This window comes from Rhipicephalus sanguineus, chromosome 6, assembly GCF_013339695.2.
Source record: "Rhipicephalus sanguineus isolate Rsan-2018 chromosome 6, BIME_Rsan_1.4, whole genome shotgun sequence".
Lineage (NCBI taxonomy): Eukaryota > Metazoa > Arthropoda > Arachnida > Ixodida > Ixodidae > Rhipicephalus > Rhipicephalus sanguineus.
This window is the reverse complement of record NC_051181.1, coordinates 169,034,534-169,052,819: the sequence shown is the minus strand read 5'-3', so window position 1 is coordinate 169,052,819 and position 18,286 is coordinate 169,034,534. Positions and strand designations below refer to the sequence as shown.

General features: G+C 46.2%; 1 protein-coding gene across 1 annotated transcript in view; it reads left to right on the top strand.

Moving 5' to 3' along the window:
- Positions 1-18,286, top strand: part of LOC119397704 (intermembrane lipid transfer protein VPS13A) — a 1,038,245-nt gene that overhangs the window by 186,450 nt on the left and 833,509 nt on the right. Inside the window, exon 23 of the mRNA XM_037665124.2 lies at positions 18,166-18,239. Within this exon, the coding sequence (XP_037521052.1) occupies positions 18,166-18,239 (74 nt within the window). The remainder of the gene's footprint in view (positions 1-18,165; positions 18,240-18,286) is intronic.

Genomic DNA, 18,286 nt, shown 5'->3' with positions numbered 1-18,286 from the left:
TTTACAGTGAGTGAAACATTGCGAAATGATGATAAAGATATGTGCAAATGGTATATGCACACACTTATGTTGAAGAGTTGCACATGTGTTATATAACCAGTTATATATAATCAGTTGTTTGCGTAACGATGTCAACAGCAACATGGGTATTAACAACACCAGACGCAGTAAGCTCATATGTACTGCTTATTCTTGTCCGTTATGGTGGAGAACGCACGCACATTTCATGAATCCATGTTCATGTGTAGGAGGGGTTCTTGACAGTTCTCAGGTAGATGGCAGCTAGCGGAATGTCTTTGTTATTGTAATTGATGTGTGCAATGCAGACCTCGCCGCATAAGTTGGCGAAAAATGGGGAGCTCATTCAGACTCACTCAAGAAATATATTTTGTAGAGCTGTGCGAATAGCAAAATTTTGGGTGCGAAGCGAATTCGAATAATAAAGATTGAGTGCGAATCGAATCGAATAATTTCGAATAATTTTCGAATATTTCTCAAACATTTTTCGAATAATTCGAAGTGAAATTACAGAAAAAGTTGCAGAGAATCCCTAAGTATGTTCTTGTGAGATAGCAACATGAAAGTGTTTCTTTTCGCTAGGTTGATGAAGCGCTGGTGGGGTCATATTTCATAGTTGTCTTCTTATCAAGAATGAGGCAATGTAGAGGCCGAATTGTATTTATGTACATGATTTGGTGCAACCAAAGTGTTGCCGACAACACTTTACACGTGATAGGCAAAGATGCCCATTTCCTCAGCCTCTCCTCTTTCAACTTCTGTGGAAGCCCAACTGATGTGGCAGACAAGGGTGCGCTCCCTTCAAGTCCTGAGTTCCAAATCTGCCTCGTAGACGTTGATATATAAGAACATCTGATATTTTGGATGCTAAAAAGCTTCGGCGTCCGATTTTTCGGACTTCCTGCCCAAATTTCACGTCCAAAACAGCATTAATTGAGCCCCCAACTCTGCCACATCTTTCATCTCCATATTGGAACCAGCGTTTTCTTGAGTTAACACATTTGCGACCGTAGCGGAGCTTGAAAGGCAGCTTTGCCGCAATACGGAGGTGTGATGAGGTGAAGCATATTGAAAATCTAGGGACCACTTCCAATCAGACGTTGACTGTCTCTTGCCTAAGTTCGACCGTAACGGAGCTTGAAAGGCAGCTTTGCCGCAATACGGGGGTGTGATGAGGTGAAGCATATTGAAAATCTAGGGACCAATTTAAATCGGACTTTGTCTCTTGGCTAAGTTCGACCGTAACGAAGCTTGAAAGGCAGCTTTGCCGCAATACGAGAGTGTAATGAGGTGAAGCATATTGAAAATCTGAAGGGGTCACTTTCAACTGGACGTTGACTGCATTTGTCTTTGGGAAGTTCGAATAGTTCGAATAGTAAAATTTCAGTGCGAATCGAATCGAATAGCAAACACTATTCGAAAAATATTCGAAATTTCGAATGTTCGCACACCCCTAATATTTTGCCCTTCGGGCTCACTCAGACGCGCCAAAATTTTCTTCAACTGTACACACTCGGACTCAGACTCGCTAATTCCACTGTACTCACTTGGACTCAGACTCACTAAAATTTTTCTGAATTGGACTCCCTCAGACTCAAAACCAGCAAAATGTTACTCACTCGGACTTTTCTTCTCGTACTTTCATATACGAGTTGCCAGCAGTCCCAATCCAGTGTAAGGGCTGTGTGGCGGAGGCGGCAACCGTAAGGCAAGAGACAGCGCCACAGTTGGTGCCGTCATCATCATCATCGTGGACACCGGCAGCGGGGAGCAAGGGTAACGGCAGTTAGGAATAAAGTGTGTGTTCGACTAGACGTATTGTGCGCGCTTCCTCCCTGACTACTGGGGGCTTGTCCGGGATAGAATGGATAACGTAATCGTTCCGAAGGAGCTCGTACAATATCTCATCTACCAAACAGATGGATCGCCGATCCAGTGCGAGCAAGTCGCCTCACTGCTGTGGCAACGTGTGATGGCTGCCACAGTCATGGCCGGACCAGTAGGCTTAGGTGTGCACGTGTCCAGCCGCAGCCCTCGCAGCTGCCTGTCATGACTTCATGCCGCTCATAGAACCACCGAAGTTCTCGGGGGTCAACAACTTGCAGTCACCAGCGGTTTTCTGAGAACATTTAGACAACTTTCGTATCGTGTCCTGGAATCAACGAGGCCAAAAGAGTCAGCAAGATAGTGCCGGCTGCATTGGAGGGCAGTGCTAAGCTTTGGTGGCGTTCCTTCCGCGCAGAGTTCGCTTCTATCAACTCCAAATGCCGCCTGAAGGAGGAACTCAAACAGCGAACACAGAGCTCCGAGGAAAATTTAAAGGAATTCATCTATGTGATATTGGTGTACTACGAGTGCATTGGAGAGCTAGTAACCAAGGAAGAAAAAGTGCAGCGGGTTCTCTGCCAGATGCACACGCAGCTACAAGACCTTGCGGCAGTGTCTTCATTCATGACGTTGAAGGAGCTTGCCGTGGTGGCGGATGGATTGATGCAAAGAGTGTGGCAGCATTGGCAGTACAAACCACCGCCACCACCAACAAATCAGGTCGCAAGGGACCTGGCATTCCGACCACACATGGCGGCCGCTAACGTTCTCTGACCGCAACCAATGTCAGTGACGGCCGCTGTGAGTATGACTACGTCTACCCAGTGTCCTTGGCATACCACTGGTCACTACACCCTGCAGTGGTTCAACCATCATATGTCCATGATCAGTTCCATCCGGCCTCTACTGTCCCCACATCGATGCAGCCGTTAGCCCAGGCTTCGCCACCAGCTGCTCGTGGGCAGCAGCCCAACACTCAGTTCCACTGCCAGTGTTGTGGGGGGATCAGCCATGTTGGCCGCCATTGCGCCAAGGCTAGGCAAAATGTGCCACCCATGTGTTTCCAGTGCGGTCAACAGGGGCACATGCAGGCTGAATGCCCAGAGAATGGGTTCTCGGGAAACCGGCATTGGTAGATGCCGCACTGGCGGGCGTTTACGACAGCGTGCTCCAGGTTGCGACTACTGCTGGCCAAAAGGAACCCCTGTTCAGTATCCGCATCGGAGCAACGACGTTCCAAGCTCCCTTAGACACTTGGTCCAGCGCAAGCGATGGCGGCCACTGAAGCCACAGGAGTCAGCCACAAGAGAGAGGTACTTGTGCTCCGCCTGGCCACAGGCTGGTCCCAATCTACTACCTTGCTCCGATTCAAGATCCACTGGGCAGCAGGCTCTTGCCGGCAGCATTTTTTGTGTGTGCCCGAGCTTACTAGAGACATAGTACGCTCGGGAGAGACTTCCTGACTGTGACCGGAATATCACTTCATGTTGCACTTGGAGGTTGGACAATTGGGACTGAACCACAGTGCATGGTGCCTTTAGTCAATGTAGAGCAGCAGGTCAAAGGAGGGCTAGACAGCGAAGAAATCTACGACCTGCAAGCAATATTTGCCGAGCGACCTCAGTCTACTGCAACTCAGAAATCCCAACTCCCAATCACCCCACACACCTCGAGGTGGAAGTGATTGTAGACCCACATCTGGCACAAGTGCTTGAGAACTTCAGCCCATTCATTACTGCTACTGCTATACTGCTACTCCAGGTCACATAACATTTGCTGAACATTGCATTGACACTGGGGATAGCCAACCTGTACGTTGCAAGCTTTGCCCTGTCAAGTTGCATCGCTGATCTAGAACAAGCCTGAGCACCAGCCATTGGACAAGCGTTCCTGTTCTGGTTGCAAAAAAGTCTGCTTCCGCCTTGCCATAGATTATCGATCACTGAATAGCTGCTCAAGGGTGCCTGCCTATCCCATGCCCAGGACTGACTGGCTCTTGGCACAGTTGGGTCAGGCACAATGGTTTTCAAGTTTCGACCTTTCGCAAGGGTTTTTCCAGATCCCAGTGTGTGAGCAGGATATTCCCAAGATCACATTTATCTGCCACCGGGGCACCTACGAGCTTACCAGGATGCCCTTCGGTGTTGCAGGTGGGCCAGCAACCTTCCAAACTTCGATGGACGCTGTTTTGGATAGCGTAATCACAAATCACAAATCACTGTGTGGCAGAGGCAGCAACCGTAAGGCCACCATCGTTATCATCATCATGGCGGTAGTTGGGAATGAAGTGTTTCTTCAACGAGACGTATTGCGCACGCTTCCTCCCTGACACCAGTAAGGACCTTTTTGTTTAAAAAGATGACTCACACGAGATATTTTCATCAGGAACTTACCCTAAAAGTATTTGCATGCGGAGGTCAAGGTACCTCCCCCCTCCCTTTGTAACTCGTGCCTCTGATCAATAAATATTGAGCTGGCGTAGTTACGCTGGTGTGTTGAAGTATGTGTGAGTAGATGTGAGTATTAAATGTGAGCCTACATAAGGCTGATAGTAATGCTGAAGTGGAATAGATAGGACCATAGGTCAGCAAAAAAGGTGGAGCTCGCCCAGACTCACTCAAGGAGTATATTTTGCATTTAGGGCTCACTCGGACTGAGGCTCACTAAAACTTTTCGCAAATGGATTCACTCGCACTCAAACTCACGAAAGTATTACTGAGACTCACGCTCGATCTGAGTGTGAGTCAGTCTGCGTGATTCAGCTAATGAGTGAGTTTGCCTACCTATGCCTTGCCAATTCCGCTGCTTGTATGTATGTTATGAGAGCAGCTATAGGGGCTAGTTGGTTGTACATCTTGGGGGTAATCGCGCTTTTTCAACGTACAGGAACTGACTGAATACACCACAAACACGGAGCGCAGACTAACAACTGTTTTATTTCCAGACGTTTCCGTCACATATACACACAAAGGAGGGCATCGCAAAAACCTGAGCCAAGATACAAAACTCACTGAGCATGTGCACGATAAAAGTTAGGTTGTTTTTATAAAATGAATTTCTTTTGAGGAAAGCTTAATGGATGGTGCGCTGATACAATCGGCGGCATGTGCCTGCGTCATTATATAAGATTCCGTTATTTCTCGTTCCATTTTATATGAACTTGTGACAAAATTGTGGTTTTTTCCAAAAGTGGCATACATTTGCACTGTGATACATGTGTTGCTAGATTACCCGGGTGCGTGATTAGCTGACAATTGTTTCGATGCTCTCTTAATCTTGTGTTTAAATACCGTATTTACTCGAATCTAAGCCGATGTTTTTTTCGAAAAAATGATGTGCGAAAGTGGGGGGATCGGCTTAGATTCGAGTACAATGAATAGGTTTTTTTTCTTTTCTGGCCTTGCGAATTTCGGGGGTCGGCTTAGAATCGGGGCCGGCCTAGATTCGAGCAAATACGGTATCTTTCCGTCTGTCCGACGTATCTCTTACCGCATGTCAAAGGAATATTGTACATGACTTCCTTACTGCAATCCACAAATTTTCTAACATGGTTGATCCCGTAGTTCTTACTCTGGCTTCTTTTCTTGCAGCCGTTTACCCTTCGACACATTCCAATAAGTTTTTTCCGGAGCCGAGAAAACAAGTTCCACATTCTGTGCATTTGCAATCTTTTTTAGCTTATGTGAAACTGTGTGGATATACCGTAAAAACCCGCGTATAGCCCGGGGTTTTTTTCTAGATTTTAGGGTGCGAAATTTCGGCCCCGTACTATATGCGGGTCCCAAGAATTTTCGGCCCAAATTCAGTTTCGGTTTCGGCATAGCGCGGTGCTATCATCATCATCAGCTGTCTGCGCGCTTCTGCGCTAGGTAGTGTTAGCGGCGTTAGTCTTAACTGGTCAGTTGGTCAGTGGCCTTTGCTTCAACTTGGTGCCCATAACGACGGCCTCGATTTTGCTCCTGTGATTTTACGCCATGTCAGGACCGCGCAGGCAGTACTCTGCTGCTTTTAAAAGAAAAGTTATCGCTGCTGCCGAAACCATCGGCAACTGTGCCGCGGAGCGGCAGTACGGAGTCAACGAGCGGAGCATTCGCGGTTGGCGGAAGCAGAAGGAAGCCCTCTTTGCATGCAGCGGCCAGCGAAAAAGTTTCCGCGGACCAAAAAATGGAGCATTTCCTGACGTGGAACGAGAACTCACAGACTTTGTGCGGGAGCAGCGAGCTGCACATCTCGCTGTCAACATCGAGCTGCTACAAGCGAAGGCAAGGGAGATCGCTCGAGACAAAGGCATTCAGCCGGAGGATTTCAAAGCGAGCAAGCATTGGGTGTCTCGCTTCATGCGCCGCGCTGGGTTCTCCCTACGTCGGCGTACGTCGATCTCCCAGAAGCTACCAGAGAGCTACGAAGGGCACCTCGTGGCTTTTCAAAGGTACATAATTGCGTTGCGAAAGGCAGTCCCCTTTCAGCTGGGCCAGATCGGCAACGCGGATCAGACGCCGGTCTACCTGGATATGCCCTCGGCGCTGACGGTGCATCAAAAAGGCTCCAGGCAAGTTATCGTGCGGTCGACTGGAAACGAAAAAACGCGGGTGACTGTAATGTTATCCTGCACGGCTGACGGTCGCAAGCTGCCACCCTACGTGGTGTTCAAACGAAAGACGCTGCCGAAGGGGGAGAAGTTCCCGAAAAATGTCGTCGTCCGCTGCCAGGACAAGGGGTGGATGGACGAATCGTTAGTCCTTGACTGGATAAAGTCCGTGTGGTGTCGACGGCCCGGAGCACTGCTGGGGCTCCCTTCGATGCTTGTGCTCGACGCGTTTCGGTGTCACCTGGCCGACTCCGTAAAGCGACTGCTGCGCGACTCCCGCACCGAGCTCGTCGTCATCCCGGGAGGGATGACATCACAGCTGCAGCCGCTTGATGTGTGCCTTAATAAGCCATTTAAGGACCATGTCAAGCGCCTGTACGTGGAGTGGATGAGGTCCGGAGAACCAGAAGTGACCCCTGCCGGACGGCTGAAACGGGCCTCGCCAGCGATGCTCTGCTCGTGGATAGTCGAGGCTTGGGCCTGCATTCCAGAGGCGCTCGTTTGCCGCGCCTTCAAAAAGTGCTCCATCTCCAACGCGCTTGATGGCACTGAGGATGATGTGCTGTGGGAGAACATTTCCGACAAGGGAGCTTCGGAAGAGAGTGCGTCCGACGACGACAATGAATGAAATGTCAATAAATGCATTTTTTCCATTTTCCTCGGACTATATTCGGGTGAAAACTTTTTTTCTCACGTTTGCTATCCCCGAATTACACCCCGGACTATATGCGGGTCCGAGCTATATGCGGGTTTTTACGGTATGACAGAACTATTGCTTTTGCTTTTTCGGCAGCCGATTCGTCACTTTCACCATTCTTTTTTCTGCTAATTGTCTTTAACAGCTTCTCGGCCACCGACGCAAGCACACAGTCAGGGAATTCACTGTTCTTCAGCCTTTTTACCTGTACGTTGATGCTCTGCGCCATTTTATGTGGACAGGATTTTTGGACACATTGTTTTAGACAAGATAACACTATTCCTCTTTTAATTAGCTTTGAATATGTGGAATTGTATCCCATGATGGCCTTTGTTCCTTTTGTTAAATACATTTCAAGTAAATCTGGATGTCTAAAAACTTTAAAGAAGACTCAGTTGGCAATTCATACGTGAATTCTAGCTCTGAAAAAACTTGTGTGAATTTCTGCAAGATTTTTTCTGCGTTAACAGCACTGGCTTTTTCGTATGGTACACAAAGCAGGAAATGATCCACATCTAAAGCAAGCTTTTACATGCATTTCATTCATAAACGGCATTAGAAGTCTTTCTCCTTTTGCCATAAAAAGATTGCATAGCAAAGAAGCTAGGCAGGAGCCCATACAGATCCCATCTCGTTGTGCGTACACACCACCCTCGTATTCGACAAGCAGTGATTGCAGATAGAGCTTTAGAAGTTCAATAAAACCATGCACACTGGTTCCAAATTGTTTTTCGAAGTGCCTTCCACCAAATGTCTTGATGCAGTTCTTGAACGGCTTGAATAGCAGCCGGTTGTGGTATATTGTAAAACATATCTTTAAAGGGGTCATGAAGCACCCCTTGGGCTTGTTGAAAAAACACATCCTGTGGAAAGCTGACACGGCTATGAACTGCTCTGCCAAATACAGTAGAACCCCGCTGATACATTTTTGAAGGGACCGTAGGAAATAAACGTAAGAGACGGGAAACGTAAGAGCCGAAAAACAGGAAAAACGGCAAAATATTTAGTGGTACAGAATTTTATTTCAATTCTTACGAGCAGCACGAAAATTGGCGCGCTCAGCCGCGATCTAGTCGATGGATAGAAACGCGGAGCTTAGGACGGCCTTATCCACACAAATGTAATCAACGTATGTGATTTTTTTAACACCAACAGCTGTAGGCATGAAAGAACTAAGCACACGCAATCACGACCGGCGCGGCGAGTCCGACCGCGAACCGCACGCACGACCGTGCGAGCTCCAACCAGCTCGAACTCCTCCCGTTCTCCGACAAATAACGATGATGATGAGTCTACGCCAATGCGATGGCAGAAGTGAATGCCAATCTCGAAGGCCTTGCTTTCGCAAGCAATTACGTCATACACGCCATATTTGTGCAATACAAATCTCAAAGGCGATGCTTTTGTCAATAGTAAATGCCAATCTCGAAGGCCTTGCTTTCGCGAGCAGTTACGTCATAGACGCCATCTTTGCAATTTGAATCTCGAAGGCCATGCTTTTGTTTGCATCAATTGAAAGATTCTGTTGCTTGCGCCTCTCATGCGGCTAATATTACGGTCAAACGAGGCCAAGCTGCGTGAAAATGCACCATGGCCGCTCTCTTTGGTAGTCACTTGGTCGGCTCCGAGTGCACTTCGCGACGTATCATACGGAAACGGTCCGACAGTTACGACGTAACAGCGGGGTTCCCAATACATTGTATCCTATGGGAGCTATGCCGGGACCGGCGGAAAACGACGTAACAGGCCGAAGTGAACACCTTCGGCTCCGAATTCTTCGGTTCGTCGTGTCGTACCATTATAAAAATGATAAACGTGCGCCCTCTTGAGTGCTTCTCCATATACTCGACAATGCTTCGCTCACCCGAAATTCGTGGATACCAGCGTGACAAAGGTATCTTCAGTTGGCCGAATGTATCTGCATTCCATGGGCGTATGCTGTGGGGCAATTTTAGTAATATCTGCCGCGAGCTGCACGCGTCCAGTGGCAGCAGCGTGTTCTGAGCTGTTCTAAGACCGCCTGTGTTTGCATTGTAGGGGTCTGGGCCAGCCGCCGCCCAGAACCCCTCAGAGACGAGGACGAGACACTGAGCACGGCCGCTCGATCTCCCCGTGCACGGAGCAACACGTCTTTATCAATCCAAGACTCTGCCGCGACTGGCAACGGCCCCTGAACGCGAGCGGCGAGCGTGCCCGTGTCCGTCGTTCTCTTTTACCGTCGGCGCGCTCGCAGCTGCCGCCCCATAGCATATAAAAGTTACACACGCAGACACCACAGTTACAAGGATGTTGTAGCGCGCCTACATTAGGTACATTTAAAGCGCGCCTACTGTCGCGAGCTGCACGCAGGGGCAACAGTGCCTTTTGAGCAGCTGAACGATAATCTGTTTCCGCAATTTGCACTTATCTGCAATTCACGCTTTAGCGTGGCATACAGTGGTTCTCTATAACTGATATTTTGTATTTAGTTGCTTTCATACTCGTAGACTACCTACTATCTTACTAATTAACCGTTATTATTAAGCATCACACCACTGTGTTAAAGCGAATGCCAAAAGCGTGCCCCGATGTCAAGCTAATCTAGTAACGTTGGTCAAGCACAACATCCAGAAATTTACCAGTGACATGTCTACCGCCAAATAAAGAAGTCAATGCACTTGCACTTCGCCCTTGTGAACGTCCATGTGTACTTGGCATTCCCCGTGTACAGATGACGCAGAACAAATTAAAAAAAAATATGTATTACAGTCCTCCTCAATGAAACAGCTGTTCTCCAGAAAATAATGGTTCGTTTGAATTGCTAGTATAGTATATTCACACCAGTAGACAGGTTGGCTTGTTCACAATTCAGAATGTTACATACATAACACAGAAACACGAGGACTATAGCAAATAGGTACAAAACTAAAAAAACTCTGTCATATGTGCACTCCCTCATCCACCTGCACATTATGTTGAAGTTCACTTATACAACAGGCACCTTCAATTATGCTACTATTAATGAAATATCACCCGACCTACGTTAGAACACAGTGATGACTTGTTGCCTAACTGCCTGTCACCTATTTCTCTTCCACAATGTGTTCTAATGTGTAAATCATCTGTTCCACTTGTTTGGTAATAAAACACAGGCCGTTACATTGAGCGAGCGGTGTTTCACCAATTTGTATTGCATGCAGAAGTTCATTTCTTCCATTTGCATGCACGACAATAGTCATACCTCAACTGATACAAGAAACAGTGTTTGCACTATTTTATTGGAATCAAAACAGTAGCAGCTCTCATATCAGTGTAAGCTCATGCATATTTCCATTTTTGTGCACAGAACCTGCACCCACTACTGAACACATGGAACAACATATACAGTACAGCCGAAGCACTATATATAATTCACAGCAGTAAAGCAACATGAAAGTGGTGCGTAAAACCTCCTCATAATGCCTATTGACATGTGCACTTCACAGTGCCAGTATCTAAGCACAATCCAAAGAAATGGGATGCACAAGGAACTTGGTGTCAGCCTACACATGAAGGCAACTAAATTAGTACAGTAAGGCTAGCTTTACTTTTGAGAAATATGCAACCATGCAGATAGGCATGTTCTAGTTTTTTTATTGGATTAGTTTGCACTATGGCATCAAAACATGTCGCGCATGATCATACAGTTGAGTTTCCTGCAGAAAAGTCTAAAATTGATTGTAGATCCACTTACCACAATTTATAAAAGCATTCAGCAATGCCCACAAAATGGCAATGCTGCCTTCATATATTGCTGCACATATTTGCTCACAGATATCTGAAAACTAACGTAAATTTCTGGAATTATGCTTGGAAACTTGTCGGTGTTATCACATGACTACAATGTACCAATACTTCTGTTATGCATAATTAGTACATCTATGTTTACAATATATCCATACCAGCTGGTGCCATCTGTAACTTAAAGTTCTTCATATTTAATTCCTCACATCATGGCTTATGCATAATTACCACATTGAAAATTAAGCCCAGCATTATGGCTTCAAGATCAAGTTGAAATTAGGCAATCATGTGCCCAAAATTACAAATTTCCTATAAATAGTGGCTGATGGCTTGGCACATTGGATCCTAGGACTTGATATGCCATGAGGTTGAATAAAATTTGACCACGCAGTTATAGAGGCTGTAAAGCAGTCAGGACTTAAAGGGACACTAAAGAGAAACAATGAATCGGTTTAGATCGATAAGTTGTGCTCTGAGAACTGTAATGTCATTAATTTCGCCACCATAGGTTTATTAATAGCGGAGAAAATCAAGGTAAAAGTTTCATTTTTAAATTTCGCGCCGAAATCGCCCCTCGTGACGTCACGGATTTCAAAGTGTATTTATCCTATTTTGGCGCCACTGGCTCAACAAAATTACCCCAAACTTGGTATGTTAAGTCTATGGCCCCCTCAGAGGACAATGCACTTCATTTTTACCGATTAGGAACTACGTAGTCCCTAGCAGGCGCCGTCAAAACATGTGACGTCACGGCAAATGGTGCGGAAACTTCAAGGTGGCGTCGCCACCACATTTTGTTTTTGCGTGTTTTCTCGCTTACTAAGCGTCTTCTCGCAGCAAGCGTGGTGTTTTCGGTATCGTGAAAGAGTGCTTTACTCATCATATGAGAAAAATCTTGTTGCCCTTTAGTGTCCCTTTAAGTTCATCGTAAAAGAAAGTGGGAAAAGAAAACCACAACACACGTAGAAATGAAGGGGACAGGACGACGCAGTACTAGCAGCTGAAGTTTAACACGTGCTTGGCTTTTTTAGACATGTTTTTACTCTTTCTGCGACTGCGTGATTCTTTAATTTTGTAGTTTTTTCATGCTATGTCTGTATATCTTTCTGTGGTTTGCATTAAACTTGAGTTGCTAGTAGCGCATCGTCTTCTGCCTTTCATTCTCATTTCTCTGTGCTGTGGGGGTTTTTTCAGCACTTTCTTTAAGTATGAATACACATCAACTCGCCCAACTGTCCATTTTAGGATAAAGTTTGCTGAATAAAGCCGGTTCTACTAAGTGCCATTTTGAACAATGCGAAATTTTCAAATGCACATGCTACTGGAAAGGTTGCACGCAGTATCATGCATAACACTCTGCATCAATCCCAGTATTTGCCCAAATGCTGTAAGATGTACGAAATGTTTGAGATAGTGTGCAGTGAGGCACAGTGGAGTGTTCCCACAATACACTGTCTCGTACAGAAGCAGTGGGCGAGCAACTCTTGCTGCTTTGCCAGAAATGTCTTCCTGAAAATGATACAAAAAAGAAGTTCATTAAGCTTTCTGTGTCCATAAAAATGAATTTCTCGCCAAGGACTCACACTTCACTATACTTATTGCAGACCTTTTAACAAAACATGAAACAAATGCAAAATTGTAAGGCTGCTAAGCAGTTCCTTGTGAACTTTTCAAGTACACAGGGCGAAAAATACACGAAGGTAAAGAAATGCGAAACAACACCTGAAGTGTTACTCTTGTCCTGTGTACCACCATTCGGGTAGATTTCGATGTCATCAAGTTAGCATTATAGTGTAAAGGGGTGTGTATGTTCGTGAGGTTCACTTTGTATTTAAACACGTTGGACACTAGATTCTTGTTCAGCCACAGCTGCTCTGTTTAGGACTGAATATTGGGCAACTTGGTATTGATTCATGGCAAAAATTAACAGCATACTCGTTATGAGTACAAAAGAAGACCTGGACACAATACCAGCGTTTTCACCTTGTCAGAAATTGTGTCAACAGTGAGGATACTGTGTACAGACGATAAACACTATGGTAACATAATTAAAAACAAAATAATGAGAGGGAAGAAACAAGGTGATTCAACAAGGTGGTTCAACAGGTTCAACTGACTTATATCAATATGATTAAAATAGCCTTGCACAACTAATACATCTTCTAAAGGCTATAAATATGCATATTTAACCCCGGCACGTTCCAGTGCTGATATGTGACTAATGAAGTGACAGTACCATAAAATGCATAATCTTCACAACTCACGCTGTCACTAAGTGGATGTCTGTCACATCATATGGCCATAATTATATGTTTCATCATATGGTCATAATTATGTGACGATTATGCCACATGTCAAAGCGCACAAATTGACATCGAGACGGAGGATCAAAACAAAATTAAGCATGAAAACAGCATAAACAGAAAACAAATTTGGCCTCAATGCACATTTCATTACGTAACAGCGTGATAATAGCGGCTTTTTTTTTTTGCTTTAGTGTATACTCCTTGAAAGCACTCTGCTTCATTTATGCTTTATCGCAAGAAAGGAAATTATGTTGTACAAACATCTTTTTCAAGACGCACTTGCACATCGATTAGGTGGCCGTGCGAAGCATGCGGTATATTCACAGGAGTTTCTAAACATGCATTACACATTGTCGCTATGTGAGCTGAATGACTTTTCTTTCTTTTTTTTTTCATTGCACTTTTTACGCGACGCAATGTGCAGAACGACCTACAGCTACCCGAGCGATGATAAGGACGCGCGAACAGAGGAAACATAAGTATTACTTGCAAAGCGACTCAAGCGAGCCTGCCGCTGTGTATATTACTAAGCAGATGATGGGCACGCTGCGTTCGCAGTACCATCGGGAACACAAGGGTATTACTTACCCTTGTGTTCTTGATGGTACCGCGAACACAGCGTGCCCATCATCTGCTTAGTAATATACACAGCGGCAGGCTCGCTTGAGTCGCCGGGACATTGTCACACCATATCCCACCTGCAGTATAGACCCGCAGTAAGGCATATTGCACTGTCGTCAAACCACGCATTTCACATCCAGCGGCGGGAGCAGGCACAAAACGCGCACACACGGCCGACACAGCTGGGAAGTTCAGAAGTGGCGTTCACAAGGCCATGACGGCTTTGCTTGGGCAGCCTGCACGCTGCTGGGGCCAGCCTGAAACGACTCTCTTCTCGCGTTTCTTTTTTTTTGCTTCTTTTTTCCTTCGCGCGCGCATACGTCGCGACGCTTTTTCAAACCTCGCTTGTATTCCGATGCGTCTGATTGTCTGATTTCCTCGCTGTCGCCGACGGGCAGTCGGGCTGCAGCCGTCCGAAGGTCGAAAGGCATTTTATCTCGTTTCTTCCCGTTCACAGCGGCCGCTTAAAAAGAATCGCGTTTTTTTTTTCTTTTGCGTCGAGTTTTCTCCACACCGGATTTTATTCCGTGCGTTGAGGCAGCCAGCCTTGGCCAGTTTATTATCTAAAAACGTATACTGAGTGTACATGCCGTGCCAATCGTTTGCATCGAGGGCTTGCCAGCTTTTTCTTTTAGTTTAATTTTGATTTGATGGAAAAACGACATAAGCGAAGTCACGAAGAGAAGTAACGACAGTACCAATGCGAAGTTTCAGTATCAATGTGACATAAGCGAAGTAACGACGGTATCAATACAAATAGATCGCGTCAGCGCTTACAAGCCAGACGTGATAGACCGCGCCGCGCAGCGAGAAGCAGCCGACCGGAACTATTAGTTTCCAACAGCAGCCGTCAACACCGCCAAGTTACGCGGAAAGGAAACCACACAACGTTGAAACGAGGTGGTGTAAGGCACTGGGCGGGGCACCTCGAACGGCGCTCTCTCTCTCCCCCGCAATGAAGCAAGTTGAGAGGGAGTTGAGAGGGTAAATATTGCGATCGCTATATCTCCAGTCCTACTTGAGCTTTTCGAAAAATTCTTTCGGCTATATATTCCTGGGAAGAATGCAAATCATTCCAGGGTGTTTTTCACGCCAAGCCCGAGAAGTGGTTCATGACCCCTTTAAAGTCAGTAGAAAAGCAGGTAATTGGCTCACTTTTCTTGATGAGGGCGATCACTTCCTCAGATCCGCATAGCATGCATGGGTCTTCGAAAGACAGAACAGACAGATGCGATTTTAGGTACACAGCCACACATTGTTGCCAGGTTCCTTTGTCCTTGACGATCATTCGGAAGGGGCTATTTTCTTTATGCATCTTGATGTTGAAGAACTTGGTTAGGGTGAGCTGATTACTTCCTTTAACATTCGTTATTAGCTTACTTAGCCCAAGTCTTTTGCACGTTTTTACGGCTAGATTTTGCACCTGTTTTAGAGTCTTTTCTTCGTAGTCAATAGCACTAAAGTTTTTGCTAATTGCGTCTGCCACCTCTTGTTCGTATTCACCTTTCTTCATCTCCACAAATCTTTCAGTCTTGTCCGTTCGCAGCAGCTTCAAGTTGGCGTGTGCGAGATATTTGACTGTTTCTTTAACAGCACATCCCCGATTTATCGGTTCTGAATACCGCATGATGCAGTCCATGCTTTCCGAGATTGTGGCATCTCATTTTTCTTCAGAAATTCGATTGCCAGTTGAGTGTACGATTACAATCAGCTTTGCCGATTTTACAGTGGGTTTTACTGCAAATTTTGGTCCCTTGTCAAGCATGCATTGCACTTTAACAGGTAGTGGGCACTCCGATATATTAATATGGCCTTGTCTGTCATAGCGTTTTTCCTTAGTTTTCCGAGGTAACAGAGAAAAATTCTTTTTCCAATGTTGCTCCCCAAGGGCTTCAGCCATCTTGTGTGTGTCTTGGCTTCAACCATCTTGGTTTTCTCGGCTCCAGAAAAGCTTATTGGAATGTGTCGAAGGGTAAACGGCTGCAAGAAAAGAAGCCAGAGTAAGAACTACGAGATCAACCATGTTAGAAAATTTGTGGATTGCAGTAAGGAAGTCATGTACAATATTCCTCTTACATGTGGTAAGAGATACGTCGGACAGACGGAGAGATATTTAAACACAAGATTAAGAGAGCATCTAAACAATTGTCAGCTAATCATGCACCCGGGCAATTTAGTAACACATGTATCACAGTGCAAATGTACGCCACTTTTGAAAAAAACCACAATTTTGTCACAAGTTCATTATAAAATGGAACAAGTAATAACGGAATCTTATATGATGACGCAGGCACATGCCGCCGATTGTATCAGCACACCTTCCATTAATCTTTCCTCAAAAGGAATTTATTTTATAAAAACAACCTAACTTTTATCGTGCACATGCTCAGTGAGTTGTTGTATCTTACCTCAGGTTTTTGCGATGCCATCCTTTGTGTATATATGTGATGGAAACGTCTGGAAATAAAGCAGTTGTTAGTCTGCGCTCCGTGTTTGTGGTGTATTCAGTCAGTTCCTGTACGTTAAAAAAAATTGGACCATCTCCCCGAAGGGAACACTGGTGGGATGCGAAGCAGCAGCGTTGCGCACGGGTGGTGTCACGGGTTGAATGGCGCTAACGTGGGTGCTGCGGTGAGCGCTGGAGGATTTGTTTGAAGCGAAACTTGGTGTAGCGTTTACTGGTGTAAACGTTTGTTTGAAACGCAGACACGGGAGGCGAGCGGGCGTTGGAGCCGGCAGCTGCGGCGCTCTGGTGGATTAGGGAGAGAGTGACGTACGCGCGCACCTGCGAGGGGAGCGTGCGAGGGGTGCGTGACGTCAACGCCCAGCTGCGGCGTGACCCACTTGGCACCGCTCCAACACCTGCGCTGAGGGAAGCGCGTTGCCTCGCGTTTGTGCGGACGGACAGACAGCGTTACACAGGCTAGTCAAAGAGCTGCTACGCATCTCAAACGCGATTACCCCCAAGATGTCCGTGTGTGTCTGTGTCTGGTGACACAGAACACACAGACAGATGCGTGATATGCGGCCTACATTGAAGTTGCACATCTCCGTGTTCTTGTATGGTGCCCGCGCCTGTGCACCTGCAATGAAGCCGTTCGCTGTGGATGACACAGTGGGCTCATCACTTCAGGTTTCAGAAAGTGCTAAAACGCCAGTTTCTGGGAGCATAGCATCTTTTTCGAGGTCGTGCATCTGTGCGTGCACAGGCTGTACTTTGGTAGCGACAAGCCTGAGGTGATTGTTGTGGTTGTGGCATCGAATGAAGGTGGTAGCCCGGTCCAAGAGAATGTCTAGAGGCCTGTTGTCTATCCGGATCATGTCATCGGCCAACTGTCTATTGATAGAGCTGGCGACATGTCGGAACCTGAAGTCGCCTTTTTCGTTGGTGAGGTATAGGCCGTCGGGGCTGGTAGCCCTGGAAAGTGCTACATAGACCAACTTCAGTGGTTGGTGGTTATCGTATCTGCAGACTACCTGGGTGTATTGTGGCCCTATGTGACTTATATACAGTTATGGCGATTGCTTGCGGAAGGGGAAACTGTGTCCTCTTGCACGAGATATTCTTCTGGGGTACTTCACGCCTCGCTTGTCCTACAAATATCCCTTGTTTGCAATATACAGAGCCATACCTTATTCACAAGTTCAATACACTCCAGCCAGCAGGTATTAACATTTCTAAGGGGGCTCTTGAATCTATTCGGTATGGTACATACACAACGAAAACCAATGAGAGTTAAGTCCTTCTTCGAGGAATTTCGAACCTACTATTGCTAAACTGCCACGTGCTTCCACTGACAGTCATTCAGCGAAACGTATACCCTCCCGTCTCCCCCCCCCCACCCGCTTTTTGTTCCTTTTTTCTCTTTTTTTCTTTCTTTTTCTTTTTTTTTTTTCGCGTTCCTTATGACTCACCCAGTCGTCAAAGTGGCCTCTCCCACCCTCCCCCTCCCCTTCTCCCTTCTGGTGCAGGGGGCACGAAGCATATACGCACGATAGCTAAGGAAATCAGTTCCAGCCTTGAAGAAGACAAGTCCACTTTTCGAAACGTTGACTCGAGCTTCCACCCCCTGTCTACGGATCTTCTCTTCGTAAGGTGTTCAATAAGTAGCAATTACATTCCAGTGATATTTGACATTGTATGGTTGGCAACATCTTTAATTTCTCAGGGGTGTAGTTGCACAAATCACAGTAAATTTCAAAAAAAGCTTGTAAATTTGCCGACTGTTTCAGGCTTTCAGCAAGACCAGCTTCAACAGGGACTGTGTAATCAAGGAAGCTATGCAACCAGAAAACTTTTTAGTCACACCGTGAGGCGGACTGCATTGAAACTTTTCTGTTTGCAGGATCCACTGGTGGGTACCTGGAACTCCTGACCTCACGTGCCACTCAGGACATGGTATCCCTTCTCTACCGCAAGGCAGGTGTCGTACGATTGTCGATGTGCAACCGCCTAATGAACGTGCA